Here is a 16,671-nt window from a genome sequence, read left to right on the forward strand (position 1 = left end):
AAGGCTTTTTTCTTGCAAAAATGACCATGTATAGTATGGCTTTTTTCTTGCAAAAATGACCATTTATAGTAAGGCTTTTTTTTCTTTGCAAAAATGACCATGTATAGTAAGGCTTTTTTTTTAAATGACCATGTATAGTAGGGCTTTTTCTTTGCAAAAATGAATATGTATAGTAAGGCTTTTTTTTAATAATAAAAAAAGACCATGTATCGTAAGGCTTTTTTTCTTGCAAAAATGACCATGTATAGTAAGGCTTTTTTCTTGCAAAAATGAACATGTATAGTAAAGCTTTTTCTTCCAAAAACGACCATGTATAGTAAGGCTTTTTCCTTAAAAGCCTTACCATACATAATCATTTTTTGAAATCGCGGACGCCGTGTTGTGCCAGGGTTCCACTTGGTGGCTTACTTCACATTGCCTGGTGGTTGGATTTAAGTGTTATCAAAAAGTATAAAGTTGATCTTTTTACCTCCAGAAATATATTCTAAAAGGACTTAACACATACGTATAACTTTGGCCAAATTAACTGTAATTGAAAAAGCATACACACACACAACATTGTCATAGGTCTAATTTTTTTCAGTTTGCCCTATTTTGTTATAAAAGTCAAATATTTCGATTTATGCTGGGAAAGGGGACTTTCCAGCCTTTTAATATTGATTGAGAATTTTGCCACTGTATACTTCAAAACTACTGTATTCAAAGCAGTGCAAAAATGAAAACGGTTAAATGCACTTTGTGGATGCTTTCAGATTTTGTATTTTTTTTAACGTTCAAGTTCAGCAGACGTGTTTACATTGTCATTTGGTTCAACCACTGTTTGTGTGCTATCCTACATGCTTACTATAAATGTACAGTTAGAGCTCTGTAGGATGAGTTTTTTGGAAGATATTTCAAAAACCTTTTACTATTCAAATCTTTGAGACCTACCACAATGCAAGGAAATATTTAAGGGAAAAAATCCAAAGTCCTGCATGAAAGGTTAAAACACAACTCAAACTTTGTTTTATTCACTCAAATAAATCCCTTTTCTTATCTTTTTACCAAAATAAAAAGGTCAAACATTCCGAGATATAAAGATCGAGGTTATGAGTGCTCGTCAGAAGTCTAGCTGCCATTGAATGACATCTTCCATTGACAAACAGCCAAGCAATAATGACAAAAGAAAATGAGCAAAAAAAATTCCAAACCAACAGCATCCATCTTTTTAAAGGTCTTGACTAAACCGTCATAAATACATTCTGTTCATAAACCTCAGAGCCGCTCCTTTTGTCCATGTAAAAATAGACATTTAATATAGAATATTACCTACCTATGTATATGCAACACATTTACAGTAACAATTTTTGTAACAGATGAGCAGAAAAGAATCTGGCTTTTTTTGCATAACAGACAGAAACAGGATATTACCTCCCTCTGGGTGACAAAGAGATATGCTCGAGTAGGAGGAGGAAGCTGTTAGCGATCAAAACGATGACCAAAAATATGATATTGCTCGGGTGATTTGTTCCCCGTCGCTCTTGAAACTTTGATGCATAAGATAATACAGAAAAGGCTACAGGGTATACTTTGAAAGATCCAAAAGGAAATGAAAAATTAGGAGGATTTGCATGGACATTGGAGTGTGTTTGTTAGATTTTGTAAAAAGTCGACACAGTAGTGGAAAAAAAAAATTCAAATCGTGTATGAATCAGTGGACGCGCAACATTTTTAATCAATTTTTCCTTATTTCTACAGTGTTTTTTCTTTGTCAATTTTTTAAAAATCACATTCCCTACTTTATTTTTCCCTAATAATTAAATTTAAAACTATTACTTACCTTTTCTCCTATTTGAAAAATATTCTTGATTAAATATTCACCAGTTCCATGTTTTTAAATGACTGATAAATTCACCTCATTCTTGATTTGTTTTTTCACATTACATTTCAAAATCACATAAAATTTTAACCATTTTAACTCTTGTAACTTGCTCTTATGTAAAAAAAAAAACAATAACATCATAATTTTCAAATCTTGTTTTTTTTTCAATTCAAATCTAAGGAAACGATTACAGTAATCCCTTGAATATCACGGTTAATGTAGACCAGACATGGCTGCGATAATCGAAAAATCGTGAAGTAGGATCACCCCCATTTAAAAAAATAATAATATAATATATATATTTTTTATACTTCATTTCGTAGTCCTAGGAGCAAGAGTGGCTTCCGCTTACGAGTTTCAGCGTGGATTTTCACATTTTTATGAACTTTAAAAAATGAATTAATAAAAATATCCATGCTCAAACTTGTAAGCGGAAGTCACTCTTGTTACTAGGACTCAGCACTGAAGTAAAAAAAAAAAAATAATAATAATTAATAGCAGAAAAAAAATCACCAAGTAGTGAATTCGCAATAATCGAGGGATTATACTGTAATCTTATTTAACCTCCTATGACCTGGCATCCACGTGTAGACATCACATTTTTGGTTGTCAAAGACTACAATGTTAAATTTTGGGGGGTCCACTTATGATGTGGATATCATTTTCTCAGAAACTACAACATATAAAAAGATAATTCTTTGTTTTTACACTCATCAGGTCCCAATTAGCCTAAATATCAAAGAGAAAATAAAAATGCATGCCTTGCAAATGTCTAGGAGGTTAATGTTAAATTTTAACTACAGTGTCATGTTTTTTTTATAAACACCATACAAATAGAAATTTGTTAACATTAGCGCACATCATTATTTGGTCACAGTGATTACATCAGTGTGCCAAACCCTCGTTAAGTGATTGGGTTGCCATTGACGGGGGTATACGTCCAATCGCTTTAAAATAAGACTTCCAGTTCAAAGGGATTGGACGTCTTTCGTCATCGGTAACGTGAAAAAAAGAATACAAAGCAAGGAATATGAGAGTCGAGGCATGTTATTTGGCATCTGCTAACACAAGTTTGCTGTTAAACTACAACCAATGGCCATTTTCTACATACATAAAAAACACATTAGTCTCCTTTTGTTTTTTGTTTTTTTTGTTAGTTTGTTTTCCACAGTATTGCACATGTAAAGTCGACCTGACGGCGATGGCGCGTCGCCCGAAATCCCTACCGTGTCCCGCAAAAAGCGTCCGTCTCGGGCGCGAGCGTTTTTCTAGGATTTGAAGACGTGCACGGCGCGTACCACGTACTGCCGACAGATGGGGCACTCGTTCATCCTCTTACCGCATTTGGTACACGTGACCATATGGCCGCACTCAAGCAGGACGCAGTCGATGATGGCGTCCATGCAGATGCGACACAGGTTGTCATCGGAGGCCATTTGGGCTTTCACGCCGTCTGCGGAATAGGGAAACGTGGTTTTGGTGATATTCGTAGAAGTTTGGCGAAAAATCTTGGGGGCGAAAGAACTTACCTCCGACGGCGCTGTTGCACAGAAGGGGAGGATATGAGACAACTGGATGGGAAGATAAACAAAAAGGGCAGATGTTAGATTTGTTGAAGTCATGACATGCTGAATTTACATGAATATTTACCATTGAGCATTGGGGAACGTAGTACATGAAAATAAAAATAACCAAAAATATATATTGTTTTTTTTCCCCAGACTATAAATTGCAATTTATTCATTGTTTGGCTGCGCCTGCGACTTATACTCAGTTGGAACTTATGTTTTGTTTTTTTGTTTTTTCAGTTCAAAAAGTTCAAAAAGTTTCCCCCGAAAATGGGACTTATGTGGTTGTATGTTGTTGTTGTTGTTGGGTTTTTTCTCCTCTTAGTTGTGCATTCTTTGTCTGATGCAATGTATACTACAACTAATAGAGACTGGAGAAAATTAATTTGAAAACTACAAGAAAAAGTTGGCCTCTCAAATATTGTTAATATATTATATATATATTCTATATTTAGCTGAAAAAATAAATAGTTTGAATGACAATATAATAAATAAAAAAACATATCATACTACTTTTATTCAAAAAACATTTGAAAGAAAAATAATAAATCTCTTCAATTATAGAAACCTATTGGAAAGTAACTAGTAATAAAAAAAACAAATACAAATGACATTTCATCTTTCTATATTTGACTTCCCCAAATTAAGCATTTACCTGCTGTCATGTTCACGTTCTCCACTAAAAGAAGAGAAAAACAAAAAGAAGTGATAAAAATGAAAGGATGTTGACATTCCAATTTATGCGAAGCGCGGTCGGATGCTTACTGGACTTTCTGTTGTTCTGGTTTTCACGATATAGGCGATGCACACGTTCCAGTAGCTCCCACTTCTCGCAGCAACCCGAGTAATTGACAAAATTCCTGGCCAGGATTTCCTTCAGCTGGCGTACCGACAACCTCTCGATGGCGTCTTCGTCGTCCAGGTCGGAGAGGGATGCGCGAACCCTCGTCCGCGTCGCCGGACTGGACTCCGCCGCGTTTTCAGTCTGCTCCAGACTGACCAGGGACGCTGTGGGCGTGAACTCTTGCTCCTGTAGAGAAAACTACAAGCAATGAATGAGTGAGTTTTTGGTGCAACTTTGCTCCTATTATCACAAAGGTGGTCCTAGTTTATTTTGGAATACTTTCACACATCAATACAAAGACACACCCAAAAAAGTACCATAAACTGACATATATTTAGTAGACTTATTTTGTTTTGTTGTTGTTTTTTTCATGCCCTGTTAAGATAACACTTAACCGATGTGGTAGTGATTGAGAGCGAAGTTCATTTTGGTAAGCAAGTTATGTTGTGGTGAATGGATTTTTTAAAATTGGTTTTCAATGAATTGTTAACGTGATATAGGGAAAAGTTACTATTTGTTTGTAATAACAAAACAAAACAATACATATCCATTCTACAACATTTAAACTGCTATGCTGTCCTATACGGCTAATCATTATTCTTATAACTTTTATGAACATATGGACGTGTATTGCATTCACCTGAAAAATAAATGTAAAATAAATAAATAAAAAGTAATAGTAATTTATTTTGGTGGTTGTTTTTAAAATATATATATTTTATTCCCTTTTATGAGTATTTTTTGGCATATGTCATTTTTATTATAAAATATTTCTGAGGATTTGGCTTGTTCCATTGCAGGTCCATCTGTTGGCTTATCTAACACAATAAGACTCACCGCGTGATTGCACGCACAACTTGGAGATTCTCATTCAAGGTGAAAAGGATGGATAAAAAGCAATATCCAATGAATAAAAACTTTAATTACTAGTAGTTTCTTATTCAAGCCTTTTTTCCTTTCTTCTCTTCCTCCTTAATGCCAACCTTGCATCCTCCCTCTATTCCATGTTTTGTCCTTGTTTGCCTTCCTGCACTAGTTTTCAATTTTTTTTTCTCATTTAAAAATACAAACTTGCCAAATGACAACGACAGACGTCCAATCCATTTACTGTGGGAGGCCTGGCTATAACCACTCATCCTTCAATGCCATTGGCGCCACTAGACGTCTAATCCATTGAATGATCAAATGAAATGTTAATCACAAAATTCAAGAGTTGAATAAGTGGCCGATGAAGGGTTAAATTAAAATGCAATTAAATCCTCTTAGTCAAATTCTGACTGTACTGAATGGACATATTCATCATGAAATAAAATTAGGGTGTGCGGGAGTAGTGACAAAAATTCTGGTATTATTATCATTATGAATCTACATAACTTAATACAAATATTATTAATACTACTTAATGGTTTACCTTGGAAGCATGAGAGCGAGGAAAGTGCGAGTGTCTGTGCTTACGTAGTGTTAATGTAGTGTTTAGTGTCAGCTGGGTTGCTGCGGGGAGTTGTCAACCTGCGTGCGTGTTACGTAACTGACTCAGTCAGCCCGTGTGAGCGACCTAAAAAAGGCAAAGGGCTTAAGCCGCCTTTCTCGCTGGTCGGTGTATCGACGGTGCACGTGCACGTACGTGCACGCGTGCATTGACAGTCAGAGAGGAGAGTAAATGCTGCTGCTTGCAGCTGTCACATGAATGCACAATCAGCGGAGTGGAGAGAAAATCAACATAATTGTTGGTAAATTCCACTCCACCAGCGCGAGTTGGCATGAGGGGGGAAACTTTTGTGCTCAGGGGGCTGCGTTCCACTCCAAGAAGGCACAGATGGGACAAGATTGGGCTTGAATCCTTAAGATGTCCAATCCGTTTTGACTGGGAGAGGTTGGGTAGCGACCCCAATCACTTTTCGAGTGTTACTGGGAATGCAGGAACAAGCAAATTCATTATTATTCATTTTTCATTAAGTTTTCTGAAATCTGTTTTGGTTTTACAACTATGATCTTTGACCTCACTAGCACAAGTCCAATTACGTTTTTAAAGTTTAATTTTACAAAAGTATCAAGTTAGCAAAAAAAAAAACAGACAAACAGCCATCCAGAACCAAAAACATAACCTCTTATTCATAGGTTTGATATACTGGCAATGAAATAATGAATAATAATATATATGATATAATTATTGACTAATACCTGTCAGTGTGTGGACATCCCATTTTGGGACTTGGGAGGCCCCAGTAGAATAAAATTTGACATACAAGTTTGGTCTACATAATGTATATGCCAGGTCCCAGTTTTCTTTTTGTTTGTTTTTTATTTTTAATAACCAAAAAGAGTGAAATCATTATTTCAATTCAATTAATGCCTTTGCATTTAACAAAGAAGGACATTTGGTTTTGCAAACTCTCAAATCTGACATTAAATTAGGATTTCCTTGGATTAAAAGATTTCCATTTGTTTCAATTGCTCGTGTTTATTTGTCATGTGCGTTCTGTTGTGTTTTACGGCTTGTTTGCTTGCACTATTTCGACCTGTTGTCGGTGTGTGTTTGAGTGTGTAAGCGTGCCTACTGTTGCATAAGTGCATGGGTACTATGTGGTGTTTTTGAGTGTGCGTCCCACCTGGCTAGGGGTCCCTGAGCTGTCACTGGGGGTGAGCACAACTCCCTGAGAGGCCGAGCCGAGCGACTGTTCCGAAGCCGAGCCGGCGGGGGAGGACGGCGAGGCGGCATGTGAGTGGAGACCGTCTGAATCATCTCGGTCATCTTCCTCCTCCCGATCCTCGGGTGTGTCTCCATCCCGCACCTCTTCCTCCTCCTCTTCCTCCTCCTCCTCTTCTTCTTCCTCCTCCTCTTCCTGCACCACCATGACAGGTCGCGGCGCCTCTCTGGTACCCCGGTGGCACAGCACCAGGTCCACCAGGTCTTCCTTCTCCCTGCAGGTGTCTGTGGGGATGTTGCGGAGCAGCAGGTACTGGCGCAGGTCCTTGACGCGAAGCTGCATGAGGCGTGGCCTCTGGAAGGCGGTACCGCGTAATAAGTGGCAGGTAGCGCAGCAGCGCAGGTTCTCCTGAAGTACCGAACACAACGCGCAGAAGCTCTTCTTGCAGTCGATGCACACGTGCTGTCAAGGAATGACACCATCAATCAATTCAAAGCTTATTATCAGATCACAAAGGATGTATGGTGGTATTTGGTAATGGAGGGAAATTGATATTTAAAAATAAAATATTGAGGATTTATAAATAGGATTAATAAATCGCTGCCAGTGTTTCACACTTAAAAAAGATTGGACATCTATTGCCATCAATGGCAGCCAAAGTGTTCAACTATGTGAAGCCACTCATCAAAATACACATGGGCCACACTTATTTATGTATTTATATTCTTTTTTGAATGAATATAATACTAAATAAATATAATAAATCTAAATCTAAATATAATAATACTAAATCTGTCATAATTTCATATAAAATGAATTTCAAAATAAAACCTCATTTTTTATTATTATATTTTCTTAATTATTATTTGTATAACTTATACCCTTTCTATTAGCATTTTTAAAATGGAATTTCAAGCATTTTTCTTTTATTTTCTAAATTTTAGGTCATGCGACAGTGCTTTCACCCGCAGTTGTTCAACTTTCACTCGCAATTTTGTCACACGCACGCCAAATGGAAGCCATCAGTCATTCCTTTTAATATCGCTTAAGCATCATTTAATAAACTCCCCTTAAATATTGCATCGCGGGATGTCTGGCTCGTGTGGGCATTTTAAAGTGTTGACACTGCCTCCCTTAGCTCGACATTATGCAAACTTTGATACACAAAACAGCATCTGAAAGCGGCACAGTGCTCATCGAAGCTGCTGTTTGTACTTGTAAGCAGAAACACTGATGGGATTTAACCCAAAAATGCCATTCATCCGGCAGTTTACCCCATAAAGAACCGCCACCACGCCTGATTTGAATTCTACAATACTTCCCCCCTCAATAATTTTGACAAATTGGCTCCCATTCATGGTGACAGCACCCTAATCCATTCTGAATGGAAAGGATGACAGTGAAACATTTTGCATTTCAGTCCAAAAATGTAATTATGTCCATCTCCATCCACTTTTCCAGCCAAAAGCTGGGTGAACCGACACTTCAAATAGCTGTGAATGGAGGTCAGCCCAATTGGTAAACATTTGCTTATCACTCAGGCGCAAATATGTCTTGCTTCCACACCTACATCGACACCTTCTTCGCTATCATTTGCTGCTAATTCCCCCAACAGTTATTCAAAAGGTAGACTAAAAATATCTCACAGACACACAAATGAGCACGAGCGGCAGTCCGCCATGTGGCGATAGCACAGGCCACACTTGACTAGCACTTGCACTCTGCCATTATACTCTGACACGAGCATCTTTGCGAAAATGTCAGTGTAACGGAGGACGATTTCAGCAATTTTTCTCGTATTGATGGCAAAGAATTTTCTACAGAAGGTGTTACGTTTATTTTAGTCCGCCATGCAAATTGACTTTCTGCAGGCACGTGATGATCACAAGCTGTGACTCTCCATATGCTATATTAAAGGGGACAGACATATTGTGGAAAATTAACTTTTTAATTGCTTTTTGTTCCCAAATTTCTGGTCCTTTCTACTTGTCCTTGGCTGACACTGACCGTGGAACTTCATAAAAAACATGTCTGGCTCTTCTGATGATGCATTATGCACTTTCATCACTGTAAAAATGGTTGGAACTTTTTGTTGCAAGAACACACGAAGGGCACACTGATACCAAGTAACGATCCGTGAAAATATCAAAATCTATTGTAGTTTGGATAAAAAAGTGCTTGATTTGAACTAAAATTTGTCATGAATGTGTTTAAATTTCACTTAAATATAACAATGAGTCAAACTACAGCCTACAATACGCAGCAAATATCGTTATAGAAATATATTTGAGTTTAGCACGCATAATAAGCTTAAATCCAGCTACCCTAGAGGATAAAGCGTTTTAAAAAATTAATGAATAAATACAAAGTGAGACATTGAGCTACCTTGGTTGTGATTTTCTTGACTTTCCTCTCCTAAAATATGTCAGAATTGTAAATAGTATAAATATTGCAATGTCCTTCTACCACTGGAATATTTTATTCCCTGTAATTTTAACCAAAAACATTGGACGTCTGTCTATCACAGTGAATGGAAGCCAATGAGTTATTACATTAAAATATATATCTTATGATGTTTTGTTTACCCGTTTGGATCCTCTGTTTACCTTGCGTCTGAAGACTGAGAAGGCCAGCCCGCAGGCCTTGCACAGCTGCCCGGCGCTCCCCGAGCTGGCGGGCGGGTACGTGGAGTACCCGGCACCGGGGGCGAAGCGGAAAGGTGCGGCCCCCGCTCCGAAACCGGGCTGCTGCGCCCGCACAGTACCCGTCCCCATCACTTCGTTCAGCAGCCCGCAGCATGACGCCCACATGGACGAGGCCCCCGCCTGCCAATCACAAAAACACATTTGTTGTTAAAATCCTCTCCATATTTTACACATAACTCACTATTACTTCTCTAAGCACCACTAAAAAATAGGGAACTTCGACTGAGCCTTGGTAGAAGCTGCCTATTAATGGAAACTTGCGGAAGTAGTCGACCATGACACACCGCTCGTCTCCAAGGCTTCCTGGTGGCTTTATATCATTTTTTTCCCTCTTCCTACTTTGTCACGCCAGCTGTTTCCCCGTGCGTTACTTTACGAAGCCCAAATAGCATAAAACACAAACACCGGAGGGAAAATGTATTTTGGGAAAGTGGTAACTTAAAGGCATGGCTTGATAAAGAGGTTTTAAATTGGGAAGTTGCAAGACCCAGCTAATAGCCACTGATGGTGATTCGTCCTTATATAGTGAAAGTGGTAGGCATTTCTTGATGGCATAAATGTGCGGAACATGCACTCAACTATTGAGTTAAGCAGGGGGATGGGAAACGACGTCTTCCTCTATTCTACCAGCCTGTGTCAATCGATAGCTGACAAACAAAACTACAAACAGAGGAGCGCATTATGAAGGCCTTTGTAGCACACAACACAGGGATTCACAACCTCCTGTTTTGCGGGAGGCTCCCTCCAAGCTCCGAGTTGTCACAAACGCGCTGTGATGTGACCTCGGCCGTCTGCTTTGGGACTGCTTACGTAATCTCGGGAACAAGGCACTATATGTGGCGACGGGAAGCTCAAACCCTGCAGGCCTGACTGCTAAATGTGACTGTATTTTAATAGATGCATGGACCATTGTTTTCAATGGTGTTTTATCCCCTTCTTTGTTTGTTAGCAAAAGTTATATTATGACACTTGTTTCCTCTCCTACTTCAGAAAATACCATATACTAAATGCTATCCTATAGAAGCCTGCTAAAGGCAACAGAAGGAGACTTGAAGTATAGAATACATAAAATACCAAATGTGGTGGAGTGTGGAAGCGGAACGTCTTGTGTGACGTCTGGAGTGAACGCAGATAAAAGTCAAGCTGTGACTAAGCGGGTTGAGATTTGTTCATGCATAATCAAAAGATTTAGGGGACTGGAAAACATATCCAATGCAGAGACGGAAAATCAACAGCCGCAAGGCTCGCCGCGGGACGCGGGACTCTACAGGACTCTTTTTTTATGGCCAATGTTCTCATTTTGTCAGAGATTTATTTTTTAAGTGGAGCAGAAGGAAAAAAGCTGCTTTTCAATTAGAAACAGATTAATCAACAAAATGTCACAATCACCGTTTTACGACATAATGTGCTTTCATTCAAATTAGAATAAATAATTTATAATAGTCGTTCAATAAGAAAGTAAAATTCGTGCTTTAGAAGACAAAGAGAAATAATTATTTTTGAGTTTTTTACAGTTATAAAGTCAGCACCAAATCAGGACTATTAGTGTCATTTTAAAAAATTGTTTAATAGTTAATCAATAAAAAATTCCACTTAATTTTTATGGATAACTGATTTGATCTCTTTTGAATTCATTTTAATATGCGGGTTGAACAAAGTAGCATGGAGTTGTGCCCTGCTATATCAATATTGGATCAAAAATTAGGCCGACAAGTCGCAAGTCTGTTCTTACACATGGTTAAAAAAACCAAGTAAAATTGTGAGATGAATGACAAAAAAGGTTGAGATCATATCAGCCTTCCCTGTTTTGAAATTGATTTATCGTCTAACTATCCGTGGCAACGAATGAGTTGCACGGGCTAGAAGAAACAAAATAATGCATTGCTAGTCTGAATGGCAAAATATACATTCATGTACGTATTCGTATTTTATATTTACACTCGTGAAACTAACTTTGCAGAACAAAGAAAAGGTCAATTGACCACAAAAAAAGAAAACCAAATCCATTTTTTCAGAATGTTTCATCACATCAGATGACCAACATCAATATCAAATATTTAAACTTAATCTGCTTTGAACCTGATTATTGGCTGAACAACTGATTTGAATTTTTTTCCTCACCTCACTTTGTACAAATTCCCTCAAATCCTTAAAATAAGGTGACTCGAAATCACATGCAAAAATATGTGATCGGGACATCCCTAACATGTACTATATGTGGTGTGATTAACCGTATGACGTCATCGCCCCATCCTCACCTGCACCTTGCATTTGCTGCACAAACACACACACACACGCCCACACACACGCACTCACACATACTCACACACACACTCGCACAAGGGAGAACCCCGACATGCATTGTGAAGCAGAGGGGGCGATCCTCGCGTCCTCCCCTGAGGAGACATCCCCCAAACATCCTCCTCCAGCTCATCCAATGTGCGATCTCGTTAGAGCGGATTAAAGCGATGAATGGAAGGTGGCTGCATCGGATTTGCGTCCACTCAACTCTCCGAGAGGGGGGGTCAAAACCTGTCTTCACGTTGCAACAAACAAACAAACAAACAAACAAAACGGCAAAATAAACCAGGAAAACTCCCCCCAAATCGTCCATCATTGCTGCAGCAAAGCCCGTCTCCTTACATAACCCCGAGTCAACATCATCAATTACCTCCATAGTGAAGATGCGCTACCGTGCGTAAAGCCCTACAAACACAAGGGAGTTACGGCCGTGGACACCACATGCAATCGGGGCAATAAAACGACAAGGAGGGGAAGGCCGGAATGGAGGTGACACCTACCTTCATTGCGCCTCGCGTTTGCGGAATGTGCAGACTAATGCAGGGGCCACAATCATCGCAAGTGCACACAGAGTCAAACCATTACGTCTTCCCTCTCGCCCGCCGCCTTTCTCTGACTGTGCGGCGTGTGGGTCGGTGGGGGGGCATGACGTCATTCCCAAAGACAGGCGACGCTAGCCAATCAGTATGCACGTACGGGAGCGACGGTGTTCAGCAGCCAATCGCTCTTTACGTATCGGCGCCATGCGTAAGGACGCACGCATCACGTTTTTCCTTTTTTTACACGGTCGGCGTTGTGTATTTCTTTCTCAGCAGTCAAATAAGGTGACCCGATGCGTGTTTTGACGTGTCAAGAGATGAGACAGCGTTGAATAAAAATGCTACTATATTTTCATTTAGGAATAAGTGATTCAAGGAGGATCGGATTGTTCACATCGAGTAAAGACAGATCAGAGGGATTTCCTTTCTTTGCAGCGGGCGGGAGTACCTAATAGTGTCCCGAGGAGGGCGACAAAGCTCTCGCTACTAAATTTAATTTTAATTCTCAATTTATTATCAACCACCATTGTGCAGTTGTGTGTAGTTGAATACAAAATAAATGCTTAAAAATAATTATGTAGCGGCACCCTTGCTTAAAAAGGCATTCACTATTGTATGAAAATATATTATTTTATAAATTGCAAATCATATATAGTACTTTTATTGTGGTATACAATAAATGTTTACTTTTTCTATTAGAATTTGTGTAGAATATTTACATTTTTTATCTTTTTTATTTGTTTTTACATTAAAAATATTAATACATAATAATATTATTAGATATATTTAATAAAATACATTATTTTAAAAATAAATAATCATTTTAACATTTTTTAAGCTTGACTTTGTTGAAGGCTGGATTTTTAGACTGTGGTGGTTCTACTTTATCATCATAGCCATCATCCTCCAAACCAAGGGTGCCTCAGGAGAGGAATATAATTTCAGCGTCTCCCACTTAATCTGCACACGAGACTCCATCTAATTCTGCTACAGCATCTCTTCAGGCGAGTGCAGAAATGATGCAAATGCCCCCTTAAAATTCTCTATGCCATATCACATCAATAGTGACCCGCTGTTGATTTCATTTCACAGCCGTTTTTGGTCTAAATATGTTCCAAGGCCCTCGGGCCAGCAGTGACACACTTTAGCATGGATATTCCTCTACACTGGCAGAACTTCAAAGCTGGTAAAAAATTGAGTTTTACTCAATGTTTAGGTTCACTTACTTGGTTTTAGGTGTCTGGATACCTGCTTTGACTGGCTTCAGATGTTGACCTTTTTTGTTCCATTAATCCACTGCTTTGTGTTTGGTTGAATACTAATGAGTAGTATTTCTAAACGATCTGTGAAATCAACGACATTCTGGGTGAGATTGGTCAAAGATGTACAGTGTACACATTAGAACTGTGCTCAATGGCTCAATTGAAAAAAAGTTAATGTAGCATAAAGTTGGCCATAGAGGGAGATAATATAATATACATTTTTGGACAACATTTTACTGTTTCACCATTGCACCCCATTTGGCACACTTATTTATTGCAATTATATGTTTGTGTCCTAAAATCAAGCCAGTTTCTATATAGCCTGGGTTAGGGTTTGTGGTTATGATTTCAAATTGTGGTAAAGGATTAAAGGTCCTAAACCGTACTAATTAACATTGACTATCTCAGAAAGGGTTAAGAAAGAAAGAAAAAAATCAAAGAAAGTAATGTTTACTCATGTAAATTCCGTTTTTTCCACTAGATGGGGCCGTTATCCCTTTAAAACAAATAATATGTTGCCAGAGTTCAACCACATATTGGACGAGCATTGTGACTCAAGAAAATTTGACATCAATTGACAGAATAAAAATTAAATATGTTCTTTTTTGTTGTTTGTTCTTCTTTGCATCTATTCCATTCCAAAGTTACTGGCCACAAATTGAAAATTCAAACCGTGTTTATTTTGAAAGTAAAAGCAGACAAAATAGTCTAACACAAAAAAATATATCTATCCAAAAAAATAAATAGAATGCTTCAAACATTAATTTCAGGACATAATGCCTCATTAACTTATTGTTTTCCCACCAATAAAGACTAATAAAAACATTTTTTTACTCTGTGGTCTCATCATTAGGGTCCAAATGAGTAAACATTAAATTTCTGCCATCAAAAAGGTAGTAATTTACGTCAAATACCCACTTATTATACAAACACAAAGTAGGCAACCTTGTCATTAATATCTCACAAAAAAGAAAAACAACAATACTGTGGAAACAAAACATACACAATGATGCAGGATCAAGTGTAAAAAAAACGCAAATAAATATACTGTATACTTACTACTATCTCCAATAGCAATAAAACATGCTACAATATACATACATTTACACACATTTAAAATGCGACAAAGCTATAATCAATTTGTTTTCATGCCACAACAATTCCATTTCACGTGGCCAGTATGCTTCATATCTCTGTGAAAATAATAGAATGCATCAGTAGCCATCATCAAAATAATCTGGGGCTTGGCGTCCTATTTACTGAAGAGGAAAATAGGCAGTATAATAAAAATAGGTGTGTGTTGATGAACACAGCTACCGTCAGAAAAACTCATTTTATGAAGCTCCTCTTATTTTTAGGTTTTCAGTCAGACAAATAAATATTTAATTCATTGTTGTTGGTTTATTAGTAAATTAGTATTAGTAATTCATTGGTAATTCAAATGTCTGAAATGCTTCAGCAGCAAAATTGTCAAAAACATAAAAATCTATGGTTGACCCCTTTAGGAAAATGTCACTGTTTGTGGTAAGTTTGTAAATACCCAAAATGCCTTTTATGCAACAATATTTTTTCATTTATATGTATTACATTCATATACAATAGGTTACTAAAAGGTACCTATTTTGTGAAGGAATTTTTCAAAATATATATGAGCTTCCATTTTGGAAAATAAAATAAATCAATCATTTGATTAGTAATAAAGTTAACTCCTTGGTTGCCATTGATTGCAATAGACGCCCACTCCGTTCGAACTGAGCTCTCCCACAGTTCAATGTCTCTCATTTCAAAATATCCACTATTGAAAAACTCATTTAAATTCCCAGCGGAAGGATTGAAAGACTGGACGTCTATCATCGCCAATGGCATTGTGGTTGTGATGATTTTCATTACCCTTGCCCTTGTGCAAGGCAATTAACTGCCATTCTTTTCCAGTAGTCCGTTTGCGCATCCATGGTTAACTCCTTTGATATAAAAGTTCCCATTTGTTGAAACATTCAAAAAATAAATGGCTCTTCTTTCATTTGGGTATACAGGTGATCTATTTCTCCACAGATTTTTTAGGGGTGAATAAAATCAGCATTTCTTTAGTTCAACTTGGCATCAAGTAGTCAATAGCCATAGTGGAAGCACAAGCTCTATTTTCAGCTCAAGAGAAGGAGACGAAAGGCCAGGAAACTTGCAAGTATTTTCATGATCACCTCCCACAAAAGGGCACATGAACATTCCTGGATGTTCTCTCCTCCTTAAATCCCCAAGCACGAAGCTCCAGCCTGTCGTCGTCTTCGTCTCGATCGTCCTCGCCTTCGTCGCCCTCCTCGCACACGCTGGTCTCCTCCACGGAGGTTTCCAAGTTAGGAATGTAACCCCTCGGGTTTCTCGCCTCGCCGTACTCGTATATGGTCGGGAGACTGCTTCGTAAACCGAAGCGACGGCGAAGGGCTACCAGGAGTGGCTGCGGTACGGTGAAGATATCCACGTTGTTACCCAGGTCGATCCAAGCCAGGCTGGGGAACTTCTTGGGGTCTTTGACCGCTTCCATCAGGTCTTTGAGGACGCCGGTCGTCAGGCGGTTACCGTTGACGGCCAGCGTGGTCAGCTTGGCCAGACCGCCGAGGGCCGGCAGGAGCAGCCGCAAGCTGTCGTCGCGAAGCCCGGTGAAGCTCAAGTCTACGGCCGATACGGCGTCGCCGCCGCCCTGCAGGTGGAAGGCCACGCGGTGGACGTCTCTTCCCGACAGCGGGATTCCGGAAAGATTGACTACGTCGCCGGACACCTTCTTCTTTAGGGTGGTCTTCAAACTTGGTAAAAAGGCAAAACAGTTTTTGAGTAATTCCCAAAGTCTGGAACCAAGGTCGCTGTCACTTGAATCGGACTCGTGTGGAAATGATGCCAATTTGCGGCTAAAATGAAATGAACCGACCCAAAATGGGGGTACACGGTCGA

The 16,671-nt window shown here is 38.8% G+C and overlaps 1 protein-coding gene across 2 annotated transcripts; it reads right to left on the reverse strand.

Moving 5' to 3' along the window:
• Nucleotides 1-977: 977 nt before the first annotated feature.
• LOC144090596 (E3 ubiquitin-protein ligase RNF34-like) lies at nucleotides 978-12,563 on the reverse strand. 2 transcript variants are annotated; one of them, XM_077622225.1, is made up of 7 exons: nucleotides 12,428-12,563; nucleotides 9,528-9,746; nucleotides 6,883-7,383; nucleotides 4,195-4,459; nucleotides 4,085-4,108; nucleotides 3,391-3,432; nucleotides 978-3,314 (listed from the first exon to the last, which is right to left on the reverse strand). In XM_077622225.1, the coding sequence occupies exons 1-7, from the start codon at nucleotides 12,431-12,433 to the stop codon at nucleotides 3,130-3,132; spliced, it is 1,242 nt and encodes a 413-aa protein (XP_077478351.1). In that variant the 5' UTR covers nucleotides 12,434-12,563; the 3' UTR covers nucleotides 978-3,129. The 2 variants fall into 2 exon arrangements, with proteins under 2 accessions (XP_077478351.1, XP_077478349.1); XM_077622223.1 differs by having other exon boundaries at nucleotides 4,195-4,471.
• Nucleotides 12,564-16,671: the final 4,108 nt, after the last annotated feature.

Source organism: Stigmatopora argus, chromosome 16 (assembly GCF_051989625.1).
Source record: "Stigmatopora argus isolate UIUO_Sarg chromosome 16, RoL_Sarg_1.0, whole genome shotgun sequence".
NCBI lineage: Eukaryota > Metazoa > Chordata > Actinopteri > Syngnathiformes > Syngnathidae > Stigmatopora > Stigmatopora argus.

Excerpts from the sequence above, each read along its gene's own strand:
- LOC144090596 (XM_077622223.1), bottom strand. Across the intron at positions 7,384-9,527 it reads TCTCAGTCTTCAGACGCAAG|CACGTGTGCATCGACTGCAA; the intron begins GTAAACAGAGGA and ends ATTCCTTGACAG. Across the intron at positions 4,109-4,194 it reads CCAGAACAACAGAAAGTCCA|TGGAGAACGTGAACATGACA; the intron begins GTAAGCATCCGA and ends CTCTTCTTTTAG.